This window comes from Scyliorhinus canicula, chromosome 6, assembly GCF_902713615.1.
Source record: "Scyliorhinus canicula chromosome 6, sScyCan1.1, whole genome shotgun sequence".
In the NCBI taxonomy this organism is placed as follows: Eukaryota; Metazoa; Chordata; class Chondrichthyes; order Carcharhiniformes; family Scyliorhinidae; genus Scyliorhinus; species Scyliorhinus canicula.
The window spans coordinates 215704267-215718493 of NC_052151.1; the positions used below are offsets into that span (position 1 = coordinate 215704267).

Consider the following 14227-nt stretch of genomic DNA (forward strand, 5'->3'; position numbering starts at 1 on the left):
GATGCTGCTCCCAGGTACCTCCTGCCCCAGGCTTTCTAGATGGTAGTGGTCGTGGGCTTGGAAGGTGCTATCTGAGGAGCTTTGGTGTTTCTTCAGTCATCAACAATCTGCGTAATAGAGCGGGGTGAGTTTCCCTTTGTTTTAGTTGTGGAGCGCAATGTCAGTCAGTAATAAGTTCGTATATTTATGCATCACAGCCGAAGGCCATTGGTACACCCACAGTCCTCTAGAGGAGGGAGTTCCTCGATTTTGACCGAGCGATAATGAAAGAACAACAATATATTTCCAAGGTAGGAAGGGGAGTGGCCTTGCGGGGACCTTGCAGGTAGTGGTGTTCCCACGTACCTGCTGCCCTTGCCCTTCTATGTGGTAGTAGCCGTGGGTTTGAATGGTCTTAGGAGGCTTGGTGCATTCCTGCAGTGCATCGTGTCGATGGTTCAAATCGCTGCCACTGTGTGTCAGTGGTGGAAAGAGTAAATGTTTGTGGATGGGGTGCCGATCAAGCAGGCTGCTTTGTGCTGAATGGTGTCATGCTTCTCGAGTGTTGTTGGAGCGGCACTCATCCAGGCAAGTGGGGGATATTCCATCGCACTCCTGACTTGTGCCTTTTAAATGGTGGACAGGTTTTGGGGAATCGGGAGGTGAGCTACTCACTGCAGGAATCTGAGCCTCTGACCTGCTTTTGTACCGCAGTATTTGTCGGTCTAGCACAGTTCGGCTTCTGGTCAATGATTACCCACAGGATGTGGATAAATGGATGATTTAGTCGTGGAAATGTCATTGAATATCATGGGGCAATGGTTAGATTTATCTCTTATTGGAGATGGTCATTGCCTAGCAATTGTATGATGAGAATGTTACATGCCACTTGTCAGCCCAAGCCTGGGTATTGGGCAGGTTTTTCTGCATTTGGACCTGGAGTTCAGTGTCTGAGGAAATGTAAATGGTGCTGAACATTGTGCAGTCGTCAGCGAACGTTCCCATTGGTGCTTTTGAAATGAAATTAAATGAAAATTGTTTATTGTCACAAGTAGGCTTCAAATTAAGTTTACTGTGAAAATCCCCTAGTCGCCACATTCTGGCGCCTGTTCGGGGAGGCTGGTACGGGAATTGAACCGTGCTGCTGGCCTGCCTTGGTCTGCTTTCAAAGCCAGCGATTTAGCCCTGTGCTAAACAGCCCCTGCTGATGATTGAAGAAGGTCTTTGATGAAGGGAGGTCTTCGATGAAGCAGCTCAAGATGGACACTACCCTGTGTAACCCCTGTAGTAATCCTGGAGCTGAAATCACTGACCTCCAATAAGCGCAAGCATCTTCCAACCAGCAAAAGCTCCTTGATGCCACATACGGTCAAATGCTGCCTTGATGTCAAGGGCAGCCATTCTCTCCTCTCCGCTGGAGTTCAACTCTTTCATCCATGATGAGCCAAGGCCGTAATGAGGTCGGGAGCTAAGTGATCCCAACGGAACCCCAAACTGAGCAGCTTATTGCAAAGCAAGTGCCACTTAATAGCGCTGTTCATGACCCCTGTCCACATTTTACTGATGAACTGTTGCGACTGTATCGGGTCAGTTTTGTTTTGTACTGGGCAATTTTCCGCATTGCAGGATAGTTACCACTGACATTGTTGTACTGGAGCAGCTTGGCTAGGGGCACGACACATTCTGGAGTACAAATCTTCAGCACTATTGCCGTAACATTGTCAGGAGTATCCAGTACCTTCAGCTGTTTCTTGATAGCATGTGGAGTGAATCGAGTTGGCGAAAGACTGGCACTTGTGGTGTGTGAGATCTCGAGAGATGGCTCAGATGGATCTTCCCCTTGGCACTTCTGGCTGAAGACTGTCGCAAATGCTTCAGCCTTATTCTTTGAAGGGATGTGTTGCATTTCCCTACTGTTATAGACCTCCTCCAGTGAGTTGTTTCATAGTCCACTACTTTCAGGGCAGCACGGTAGCATTGTGGATACCACAATCGCTTAACAGCTCCAGGGTCCCAGGTTCGATTCCGGCTTGGGTCACTGTCTGTGTGGAGTCTGCACATCCTCCCAGTGTGTGCGTGGGTTTCCTCCGGGTGCTCCGGTTTCCTCCCACAGTCCAAAGATGTGCAGGTTAGGTGGATTGGCCATGATAAATTGCCCTTAGTGTCCAAAATTGTCCTTAGTGTTGGGTGGGGTTACTGGGTTATGGGGATAGGGTAGAGGTGTTAACCTTGGGTAGGGTGCTCTTTCCAGGAGCCGGTGCAGACTCGATGGGCCGAATGGCCTCCTTCTGCACTGTAAATTCTATGATCGACCTTTCACGACTGGAGGTGGCGCAACCATTGGTTGTGTAATTGCTTAGTTCTTTCTGCCTGTTACTCGCTGCTTATTCTGTCTGTTGCATCATCAGGTTGACATTTCATTTTCAGGTATACGATCACTTGCTAATGAGTCTGATTATCCATCTAAGAAACTGTCTGTGTGGAGTCTGCACGTCCTCCCCCTGTGTGCGTGGGTTTCCTCCGGGTGCTCCGGTTTCCTCCCACAGTCCAAAGATGTGCGTGTTAGGTGGATTGGCCATGCTAAATTGCCCGTAGTGTCCTAATAAAAGTAAGGTTAAGGGGGGGGTTGTTGGGTTATGGGTATAGGGTGGATACGTGGGTTTGAGTAGGGTGATCATGGCTCGGCACAACATTGAGGGCCGAAGGGCCTGTTCTGTGCTGTACTGTTCTATGTTCTAAACTCAGTGTTACTGGTCATGGGCTCTGTGGGTCCTTGCGTGGCTGATGAGCCCAATCCTAGATGCGCATCTTCGCTCGCAATTGACAATCTTTCTGGGAGATGGAATCCATCCTTGGATTCTAGATCGCTGGTATCCTTTCTCAGTCCCCTTTTCTTGGCCTCCTCTTACCGCCGGATGCACTGGAAGAATTATGTTTCAATTAGGAGGTTCCCCCAAGTAGTTTTCTTCTGACAAGGGTCTCCCAGGCATTGAGATCTATGTTGCATCTCTTGAGTAAACCTTCAGGGTGTCTTTCAAGCGCTTCCTTTGTCCGCCTGTTCAGGATATTTCCTTGAGCTGGTCAAAGAAGATTTGCTTTGCCAGTCAGGAGTCTGACATGCTAAGCATTTGGCGGGGTCAGCAAACTGGTTTTAGATAGTCATGGCCTCAATGCTGGTGCTCTTGGCTCCTTCAAGGGGACTGATGTCAGTACGCCTGTCCTTCCAGCTGATGCAGATAATCTGTCTCAGTGTTGATGGTACCTCTCCCAGAGCCTTGAGGTGGCTTCTCTACGTAATCTAGGTTTCTGAGCCATATAGAAAAGTTGGGACGATGACTGTCTTGTATATGAGGATCGTGGTGTCAGCATGAATTTCGCTGTCGTCAAATGGGCGGCACAGTGGTGAGCTTTTCTGTTTACAGCGCCAGGGACCTGAGTTCGATTCCCACTTCGGGTGACTGTCTGCATGGAGTTTACACATTCACCCCGTGTCTGCCTGGATTTTCCCCCGCAGTGCAAAGGTGTGCAGGTTAGTAGATTGGCGATGCAAAATTGTCCCTTAGTGTCAAAAGGTTAGGTTAGGTGAGTTTACAGAGATTGGGCTGAGGTAAGGTGCTTTATCGGAGGGTCGGTGCAGACTTTATGGGCCGAATGGCCTCCTCCTGTACTGTCGGGATTCTATGAAACACTCGCGTCCTTAGCTGTATGAAGGAGGTTCTCGTGGATTGGATACAATGTTGGATCTCCGCATCAATGTCAGCCTTGGATGAGAGGTGGCTCTCCAGGTAGGGGAAATGATCCACGTTTGGTAGGGATGCTCTGTTGATCTTGATGGAGGGAGAGGATTTGAGAATTCTTGAGACCGATCCTTTTGTATTCCTGTGCGAAGTTGTCGAGCATGGCTTTGAGATTCTCCTCTGCGAGAGTCGAAATGGCAATGTCATCCGCTAACTGAAATTTCATGAGTGATGTCAGTGCCATTTACTTCTTCGATTTCAACCGGTTGAGGTTGAAAGACTTTCTGTCCATCCTGTAGACGATGTCCACTCTGCTGGGATGCTTGTGCTTGATCAGCTGATAGATGGCGGCGATGAAGATGGAGAAAGGTGTGCAGGCAAGAACACATTCCTGCTAACTCCAGTCTTTGCCCTAAAGGCAAGGTGTTAGTTCTGTCAATGAAGATTGTGAACGATATCTTTTCATGGACAGATTGGGGGAGGAATTTCTCTGGACAGCTGGCCTTTGACACGATCTTTCACAGCACTTCCCGATTAACTGAGCCAAAAGTGTTAGTCAGATCGGTGAAGGCCATGTAGCGTGGTTGATGGTGCTCCTGGCATTTCTGTTGGAGTTGCTGCACTGTAAAAATCATATTCCTTTTTCCATGGCTTTGTCGGAAGCTTTCTGGAGGGATTTGTTCTGAGAATTCGCAATGGTCTCCCCAACGATGGAGGGTAGCGAGATTCCTCGGTAGTTCCCACAATCTGCTTTGTCTTCTTTCTTGAATATGGTGATGGTGGCAGCATCCAAGAGGTCGGCAGGAATTTCTTCTCTGTCTCCGGTTTTCTGGAGCAGCTACTGATGATGACTCGTGGTCTTGTCTCTTCCCTAAGTTTGAAATTCTCCACTGGAATTGCATCCACGCCTGCGGCTTCCACCCTCTGTCTTTATTGGTGGCTCGACTTCGTCCACACTTGTTGGGAGTCCGAGATCATCTTTGATAGGGAGCTGGGAGATTTTCTCAAACACGTCTTCGTCCATGATTGTGCCACAGTTTAGGGGGTCTTTGAAGTGTTCCCTCTGTTTTTCTCTGTCTCACAAGAGGGATCCGTCCCTACCCTGCACTGGTTTGAACCTTGGGTGTCATGTCCACCATATATTGCCTTGGTGGCACTGAAGAGGCCCTGCATGTTGTGTCAGTGAGGAGTTGCAGCTCCTTAGCGATCTCAGTCCAACATTGATTCTTGATTTGCCTTGTTCGTTGTACCTCCATCGTGGCCGATTAATGAACTGTCCTCTTCATCTTGCTGGTAATGTCGTCTTGCCAGCTGCAATGAGCTTTTTGCTGTTCATGTCGATGGGGTCTTGGATGGTGTGATTGTCCCCGTTGAACCAATCTTGGTGTTTCCTTGCCTTGTAGCCCAGTCACTTTTAAATTCAGGGTCGTGACCCGCGGGTGGGTATTGGGCGGGTGTTTGGGGGGGGGGGGGGGGGTGTGTGTGTGTGTTGTGGGGCCGTATGTCGTGACGTTCCTGATCGCGGAAAGTAGTGCCCAATAGAATAAAACCCGACAGTGCAGAAGGAGGGCATTCGGCCCATCAAGCCTGCATTAGCTCTTGGAAAGAGCACCCTACTTCAGCCCATCCTCCACCATTTCCCCGTAACCCCAGCAAACCCTTTGGACACTCGGGCAATTTAGCATGGCCCATCTACCTCACCTGCGCATCTTTGGCCTGTGAGAGGACACCAGAGCACCCGGAGGAAATGCATGCAGACACTGGAAGAAAGTGCAAACTCCACACAGACAGTCACCGAGGCCGGAATTGAACCTGGGTTCCTTGAGCTGTGAGGCAATGGCAGGACCGACTTTTACAAATACTGGCTACTACTGGCTTTCAGAATGCCGGCCGTTCTGCGCATCCGTGCCCCTCGGCAGTGCTCAGGCCTGGAGCCCAGCGAGGCAAAAGACGTCCTCCTGATGTCAGCCCGCTGATCCAGGAGGTGATGGTCTTTTAAAATTGCTGTGAACTCCAGGGCCACTGGTGAACAACCCATAAAGAAAAACTGAAAACAGGAACGAAGCAGCATGAAGATGATGACTTGAGGTGTGGGTTTATTAATTGTGCCACTGCAAATCAGAATACAAGTCCATGTGTGTTATATGCGGGGAAGCACGGGCATATTCAAGTTTAAAATCCACAAAACGTCAAAGACATTTGAAGACTAAACATGACGAGTTCGAGGACAAACCTCTTGATTTTTTTCAACAGATGTGGTGAGATCTTAACTCATCAGCTGAAGTGATTCTCAGAAATGTAATATTGAATAACAAAGTGGATTCTTCCCATGTCTGTGGGTTTCCTCCAGGTGCTCCAGTTTCCTCCCAGAGTCCAAAGATGTGCCGGTTAGGTGGACTTGCCGTGCTAAATTGCCACGAGGTGAGGTTACGGGGATAGGTTGGGGCCTAGGTAGGGTGGTCTTTCAGAGGGTCGGTGCAGACTCGACCAAATGGGTTTCCCATGAGAGCGAGAGCTCACCAAATTAAGGGGAGTTTTTTTTTCAATTTGTTCAAAATTATCACGGGTTTCGACAAAGGTGGGAAAAAAGAACTGGTTTCATTGGTGGGTGCATCGCGAACCAGAGGACCTAAATTTTCAGCAAAGTGGCGGTAAAGTGAGGGAGATTTTTTGAAACGGGTCGTGTTGTTGCAATCTGGAGAGTGCTGCATGAATGATTGGTGGCAGCAGATTCGGTTCTAACATTGTACGTAGAATTGGATTTATATTCACCAGAGAACCAAGTGCCAGACTGTGGGAAAGGAGGAGGGGATCGGACACATCGTAGCGGTCTTACAGGGAGGGCACAATGTATTATGACTGAGTACGATGCCTTCGCTCTTGTGCTGTATTGGGTTTTGCAGCAATGAACAGTGTTTCCTCCATCAGTGTTGTGTTTTTTACAACAGTGAGAGAAATCTGCTCACTGGCTCTGCGATTTAACTCCTGTCACTCAGGACACTGCTTTTGCGCCTCCGTTTTTATTTGATTGTGGCTTGATGTCGAACATGTTTGAATTAACGACTCGCTCGTTTAGCACATTTTTGTTATGTTGAAATCTCTTGTGTAAATTCAAGTTATTTATTGCAATGAATAATGCTGCAAGTATTCGACAGGTCTGGCAGGTTCTGTGGAGAGAGAAACAAGAATTCATGTTTCAGGGTTGGCCACATTTCATCAGAACTCATTGACCTGAAAAGTGAAGCCCATTTCCCTCCACAGATTCTGCCACATCGAAGCATTTCCAGCATTTTTTTTTATCATTTCCAATTTCCACCGTCCACTGTATTTTGCTTTGGTTGTGAATGGTGCCTCATTGTTTCCCCCACCTGTCGTCACTCTTGTTCTTTGTTCTTGTTACAGAGATCTGCAGCGGTTCGGTGCTGCTCACAGAGGTAAGCAAACTCCACGTTCCATTCATTAACCACCGCCCCACTCACTCCCTTCCCATCCCTCCCCCAATCTCTCCCGCACTTTCCCGCCAGCCCCCTGAGATCGCAGATTGTCGATGTCAGTTAGCAGACTTTGTGCGGAGCCCGTAGGTATGCAGCCCACAGCCGCCTCAATGTCACGCCAGAGTAGAGAAGCAAGTCTGACTTGGCATTTAATTTCATTGCCATGCTGATCCTGGCAGAACTCCGTGCTGCCCCAAGCTTCTGCTGTGAGATGAGACGTTTGCAGGAAGGAATTGCAGAGCAGCTCCAACCAGTTGAAATAATAGATCGGATTGATTGATTGCCATGAAACCTCAGGGATTGCTGCATAGTTTGAAATCCATGATGGCATTACCCACCCAGCCCTGCCAGTGTGTGATGTGGTTTGGAAAGAAGGTGATGAGGCAACAGAAACTCATAGTAAAAAAAAAATTCAAGGCAGTGACGGAGTAGAGAGATTTTGAGGGTTCACATGCACTAATCCCTGAATGTTCAGAGCAAGTCGAGAAGGCTGTTGCGAGACTGCACAGAATCCTGGAGCTCATGATTGGTGGCATGGCAGACAAGGAAATGGAAGTTATCCAAAAGCTTTAATGAATGACGGGTCAGACCTCGGCCGGCAGTGTGTCAAAATTCTGATTGCGGCACTTCAGTTTGAATATGAAAATTGCTTGGACGGCACAACGGTTAGGACCGCTGCCTCACGGCGCCGAGGACCCGGGTTCGATCCCGGCTCCAGGTGGAGCTGTCAGTGTGGAGTTTGCACTTTCTTCCCATGTCTGCATGGGTCTCACCCCCACAACCCAAAATATGTGCAGGTGGGAAGATTGTCCACGCTAAATTGTCCCTTAATTGAAAAAAATTGGATACTCTTAATTTATTTCTGAAAAATAACGTAGAAATGATGCAAACTAGGAGCAGGAGTGAGCTATTTGGCCCCTCAAACCTGCTCGACCATTCAATACGAATCATGGCTGATCTGATTGTGGCCTTAATTCCACATTCGTCCGACTATACCCCCTCCCCCAACTAACCTTTGACCCCCTTGTTAGTCAAGCAGAGTTTCTAAACACGCTCAAAACATTGGGAGGCTGAAATGAAGTAAATGGGGACTACCAGCAGACAGATTCACGGTTGTAATTAAATAAAAAGCCAGATGAGTGTATTTTGTTAACAACATGGTTTGTGATCTGAAAAGGGGATTGGGTGAAGACTTCAAAAAGGGAGGAAGAAAAATAATAAATAGTTGCTGGGCTACAGTGAAAGGACAGGCGATAGGAACTTGATTGAACAGCTCTTTCATGGTGCTGGCACAGGCCCGATTGACCGAATGGCCACCTTCTGCGCCTCATGATTTTCGGCGGAAATGCTTTCTCCCACCTACTTGTGTTTGCCTTTTGGGTAGAGTACTTGCAGGGCTTGGGGAGGCATTCCGGCAGCCTGAGGCAGTTTCCGCAGGACTCAAATTGGAAAGGTGGGGAATTGGGACGGGGCGTCGCCACAGGGGTGCGAAGGCGGGTTGTACTGCCACGTTACCTGCCCTGTGCCACCAGAGGGCAGTGTTGCCCTGCCTCTGAGGCCCTCTGGTGGCAATAAACACCACTGCTGCAGGGAATGGGATCCAGAGCTTGTCTTCCACCCACTCCAGTAACTGAATCCATCACTCGTTCACCTCATCCCACTGTCAATGTTGTCACCGCTCACGAGCACGGCCATTCAGCTAGTGAGCGCCATCCTGCCAGCACTGTCTGTCGTGTTGTGCCTTATGATTTTGTCCTCCTTAATTATTGTGCCTGTCAAAGGACAACTAAAATCTGGACCGGATTATGTTTGGGTTGGTGTGTGTCTGTGTGTGTGGGTTGCAGGGTGAAGCTGCTGGCGCAGAAATTGAGCGGGGGACGGGAGGGATATTCGAATTAGGGCACAACGTTTCCTCATGTCTATCACCTGCACACTCTGGAATAAAGCTTTAGTTGTCCTTTGAGGTGATGGATGATAGTGCTGGAGAATGGAACTTTAATCTCAGTTTTGTATCCACTGCAATACTTGAACATTTCATTTGTATTTTGTTTTATTTAAGGTTTCACTGGGACACTTGGAAATGGAGGGGCTTGTCCCTTTTCTCCCTGCCCATTTCAATTGGAGCTTGCTATTTTGTGACTCACCCTTGTTTCCCCGTCACGTTTGCACTTGCTTCAACAGCCCATGACTTTCCCCACAACCCCCAAACACAGGTCATGCAGCCCCCTCCCCCACCTCCCCCCCACACACCACCGTGCATTGTCCCGTGTGTCCATTCTCCACACTCTCAATCCTGCAGCCAGATTCCAGAATCGAGGAGCACGGCAGCTTTGCGACGTGAGCCTTTTCACTGCTCGACTGCTGGACGCTCCCCGATTCACTTGTTGCTTGGGAGGAGGGGGCTCGGTATGTCAGCTTGCTAACAGCACGAGGCACCTCTCGTTTGATGTGGTGCAACACCATCAATCCTGCCGCTCGAAGACAACCGTGCAGCGAGTTGGAGAGGTCTCACCGCTGGAAGCGGTCAGTGGGGTTGCATACTGGCTTCAAAGACATTGCTGGGTGCAGCAGGGAGAAGGAGCAGCCAGGGTACCTGCTCTCAACAATTGTCCAGCACCCCTTCAGAGGTGTGCCTTCAGAAGGATGGGTTTCAATCAATTTAATCACCCTAGGTTCATGTGCCTCAGCGACTCTTTGGGGTAGAAGAGATTTAGAGGAAATGGGGTCTAAGTGGACAGTGCTCAAGATGGGACTGTTTGAATAGGGACAGGGCCACAGGAGTTGAGTCACAGGCATGGAACAACTGACTGGAGGCCCCAGTCCAATCAACTACAAAGCCCCAGGAAAACTCCAGCAGAGGGACTGACCCAATCTCTCATTCACCCATCTAACTCCTTCCTTCTCTTGCCCTGCACTGACTTCGTCCAGCCCTAATACCCTCCGGGATTGCTGCAATCCTCCTGTTTCGGCCACCAGTGACTGGCAACTGTGTATGCCTTTGGCTGCAAACACCCAGAAGCCGGAATTTCCGCTGTAAACGCCTCTCGTCTGATCCTAAAAACTGATCACTCTGACCAAATCTTTCTGTTTTTTCCCCAAATAGGTCAGGATGGGGCTCAAAGCCATCTTCTCGGCACACTAAAGCTCTCGTGAAGTTTTACTGCAACATAGGAGCTGTTGCGAAGACAAGCTGCAGAAATTGTCCACAGAGGAACACTTGGTTACCTCAACGTTGATCCACCACCTTTCCGCTCAGCTCTCCACTCCTCCTGCTGACTCACTCTACCGCTTACTCTTAAATGCTTATCCCCACAGTCCCCAATTTCTCCATTAACTGCACACAAGTTCTGATTCCATCCCACTCTTCACCATCCCTACAGCCCCTGTTCCCGGTGGCTCTTTCACTCTATCCCGCAGGTTGTCTCTCTGAGAAACCCACTGCATTCCACAGACCAGGCTGGCTCACATGGTCTCGTCATTTTGTGCCCGGCTCCATGCGACTCACTCTATTCCCACAGCAAGCTATTCCCACAGCTATTCCAGCCGCCCTGACAACTAACTGGAGGCAGGGGCTGTGGTGATAAAGTGAGGAGCGCGGTGGGGTGGAGGGGCATTGGGGACAAGGGCGGAAATCACTGGATTGTGGGGACAGGAGCGGGAATCAGTGGGGCTGGGGATTGTCGTTGGGATGGGCATGTGGGTGCAGGATAAGAAGCACTGGGGGATCTGGGGACGGGCAGATATCGCAGGTGACAAATTTGTCAGGGCGGCTGGAATTTGTCAGGGCGGGCACAAAATGACGAGACCATGTGAGCCAGCCTGGTCTGTGGAATGCAGCGGGTTTCTCAGAGAGACAACCTGCGGAAAAGAGTGAAAGAGCCACTGGGAACAGGGTCTGTGGGGATGGTGAAGAGTGGGATGGAATCAGAACTTGTGTGCAGTTAATGGAGAAATTGGGGACTGTGGGGATAAGCATTTAAGAGTAAGCGGTAGAGTGAGTCAGCAGGAGGAGTGGAGAGCTGAGCGGAAAGGTGGTGGATCAACGTTGAGGTAACCAAGTGTTCCTCTGTGGACAATTTCTGCAGCTTGGCTTCGCAACAGCTCCTATGTTGCAGTAAAACTTCACGAGAGCTTTAGTGTGCCGAGAAGATGGCTTTGAGCCCCATCCTGACCTATTTGGGGAAAAAACAGAAAGATTTGGTCAGAGTGATCAGCTTTTAGGATCAGATGTGACGGGAGGCGTTTACAGCGGAAATTACGGCTTCTGGGTGTTTGCAGCCAAAGGCATACACAGTTGCCAGTCGCTGGTGGCCGGAACAGGAGGATTGCAGCAATCCCCGAGGGTATTAGGGCTGGACGAAGTCAGTGCAGGGCAAGAGAAGGAAGGAGTTAGATGGGTGAATGAGAGATTGGGTCAGTCCCTCTGCTGGAGTTTTCCTGGGGCTTTGTAGTTGATTGGACTGGGGCCCTGGAGGTGAGCTCCTTCTCTATCCAGTGGACAGAACATTAGGGTGAGACCAGCGTTGGGATTGATGGTGTCACTGGCGCTGCGTTCAGAAAGCTGACCTTGTCGGGAGGCCCACACCTGAAGTGCCAGCACGGTGACCTCGAGTCTTGTTCTCCTCCGCAGAAAACGGTGAGGCGCCGGCGAGCCGGCTGGACCTGCGCACATGCGGCGAGGCCCTGGGGGAGCTGGTGGGCTGGACACACAGTCACTGCCAGGGCTGTCAACACCTGCCCAGCCTGAGGTATCTGCCGCCTGGCAGCAGCACCACCACCGCCGTGGCTGTCTGGGCCTGCCAGGCCGGCCACACCTACCGCTGGAGTGCAGCGGGCTGGAACCTGAGGCGGAGAAGGCGGCACCGTGCTACAAAGACTGTTAGATCGCCAGCGGGGGTGTCTGACTCCCAGGAGACGGAGCGTGGCCCCAGCTCGGAGCAGGAGACGGAACGTGGTCTGAGCTCGGAGGATGACGAGGAGGAGGAAGAAGGGAGCGATGCAGACTGTGTGTCCAACCCCGTGACCTCCCTGCGGATTGTGGAGTGTGAACTGGAGGAGCAGGGACCGGGAGGCAGAGGCCCCCAGCCCGGTTGGAAGGTGATCCCCTGCAAGGACGAGCGCTCGGAGGAAGAGGAGCTCGAGGAGAGTCTTGACCCAAGTATGTTACACGTCCATTCCGCCCACTTCACTCCCCTTAGCAAGTGTCTCACCCCTCAACCTTTTGTAGCCCACGCAGGCTTAATCCTGAGAGTGCAGGATTTGCACGCCCCCTACCACATTCTCTCACCCATGCCATTCCTGTTTCATGTTGGCCTTCCCGCTCCCTCCACCGCATCCAAACTCGAGGCACACCGCATCTTTAAATAAACATTTGGTAACCAGAAACTGTCTTGCAGCCTGTGTTAAGTGAGCTGCACCTCTCATACGGAGCTGCCCTGCTCCTTATAGCATTCATATCCTGAAAACAGCCAGCATAGCCTCCTCTGCCTGAAATCTGATCAGTCCGCCCCAGTGAACCACACACGGTACCAACTTTCTACAGAATGGGGTGTCTCCATCTGTGCGATAGTTACAAAAGTGTTGTCCTAAATGGGTAGGCGAGTTGTGTCAGGGAGGGTCTGTGCGAGTGCCTGGAGGTTTAAAGAATTTTAGTTTTGTGGAACCTTGATTTGCTCATGGACTACCTTATTTTTCTGGGCTAATATTTGATTTCCAGCTGTCCCTTTCTCACTCTCATTTCCTTTTAGGCGACTCACTCACGTAGTAACATTGCCTTCGGTATTTCTGGTCACATATGAGGTGTTTAGACTTGTAGAGAAGTGGAGTTTGAAGAACTAATATCCTCAAGAATCATTGTCCCCACCACATTAAACATGAAGCGCAATGCACAAGAAAGGCATTAATTTAATTGATCCCACAATATTTTAAATGGCACAAGACAACTTTAACGGGAACTTGGCTGAAGGAGGGGCAAAATGGTAACTCAATATTCCTGTATAGAGAGTTTTCAGGCAAGATAGAGAGGGGAATAGCTTAATTATTTTTTTTAAAAGGCTGCAAGGTGGGGGTGCAGCATTATTGGTTAAAGAATCAATTATAGCTGTGAGGACGGATGATAGCCTAAATTGTGCACCAAATGAAGAATGAAGATGGGACGGCCTGTGACTTCACTATCTACCCCCAAATAGTGGAAGGGTTAGAATAGATTGACAGATTTCAGAGTGCAAAATCAATGGGACAGTTATTGTTGCGGACTTCATAGAATCCCAAACTCCATCTGCAATCTCTCCGCCCAAGTCTTCACCCGATTGATATCCTGCTTAACTATAAGGCATATCCGGCCTAACTATAAGGTTCAGGGTGGGAGATATAGGAGAGATGTCCGAGGTAGGTTCTTTACTCAGAGAGTGGTTAGGGTGTGGAATGGACTGCCTGCTGTGATAGTGGAGTCGGACACTTTAGGAACTTTCAAGCGGTTATTGGATAGGCACATGGAGCACACCAGAATGACGGAGTGGGATAGCTTGATCTTGGTTTCGGACAATGCTTGGCACAACATTGAGGGCCGAAGGGCCTGTTCTGTGCTGTACTGTTCTATGTTCTACAGTGCGGAAAGAGGCCATTCGGCGCATCAAGCCACCTACCCTCTGAAAGAACACCCTAGCAAGGTGCACTCCCCCCACCCTATCCCCATAATCCCACCTAACCTATCTATATTTGCACATTTGAGGGGTAATTTGATGGGCAGTGTTCTCAACAAATATTTTGCCTCTGTCCTTAAAGTGGTCAAGAAATCATGTGGGCTTTTCTTCAGTGGGCGATATAGTGGGATACAATGATGGAACTATAAATCATTGGCTGGGCCACAGCTGGAGATTTGTGAACAATTCTGGTCACCGCATTACAGCAAGGACATATTTTCTCTGGAGATAACGCAGAAGGGATTTACAAGAATGTTGCCAAGGCTTAAATATTGCAGCTATGGGAGACATTTTGCAGGGGACAGAGGAGGCCAAG

The 14227-nt window shown here is 49.7% G+C and overlaps 1 protein-coding gene across 8 annotated transcripts in view; it reads left to right on the forward strand.

Annotated features, from left to right (window-relative positions):
* The window catches only part of LOC119967867 (E3 ubiquitin-protein ligase ZFP91-like), a 125352-nt gene that overhangs the window by 43720 nt on the left and 67405 nt on the right, over positions 1-14227 (forward strand). For 4 of the 8 annotated variants that reach the window (XM_038800929.1, XM_038800928.1, XM_038800930.1 and 1 more), the window contains exons 3-4: positions 7119-7150; positions 11841-12368. In XM_038800929.1, the coding sequence (XP_038656857.1) occupies positions 7119-7150; positions 11841-12368 (560 nt within the window). The remainder of the gene's footprint in view (positions 1-7118; positions 7151-11840; positions 12369-14227) is intronic. The other 4 variants (XM_038800936.1, XM_038800932.1, XM_038800934.1 and 1 more) reach the window with 1 other exon arrangement.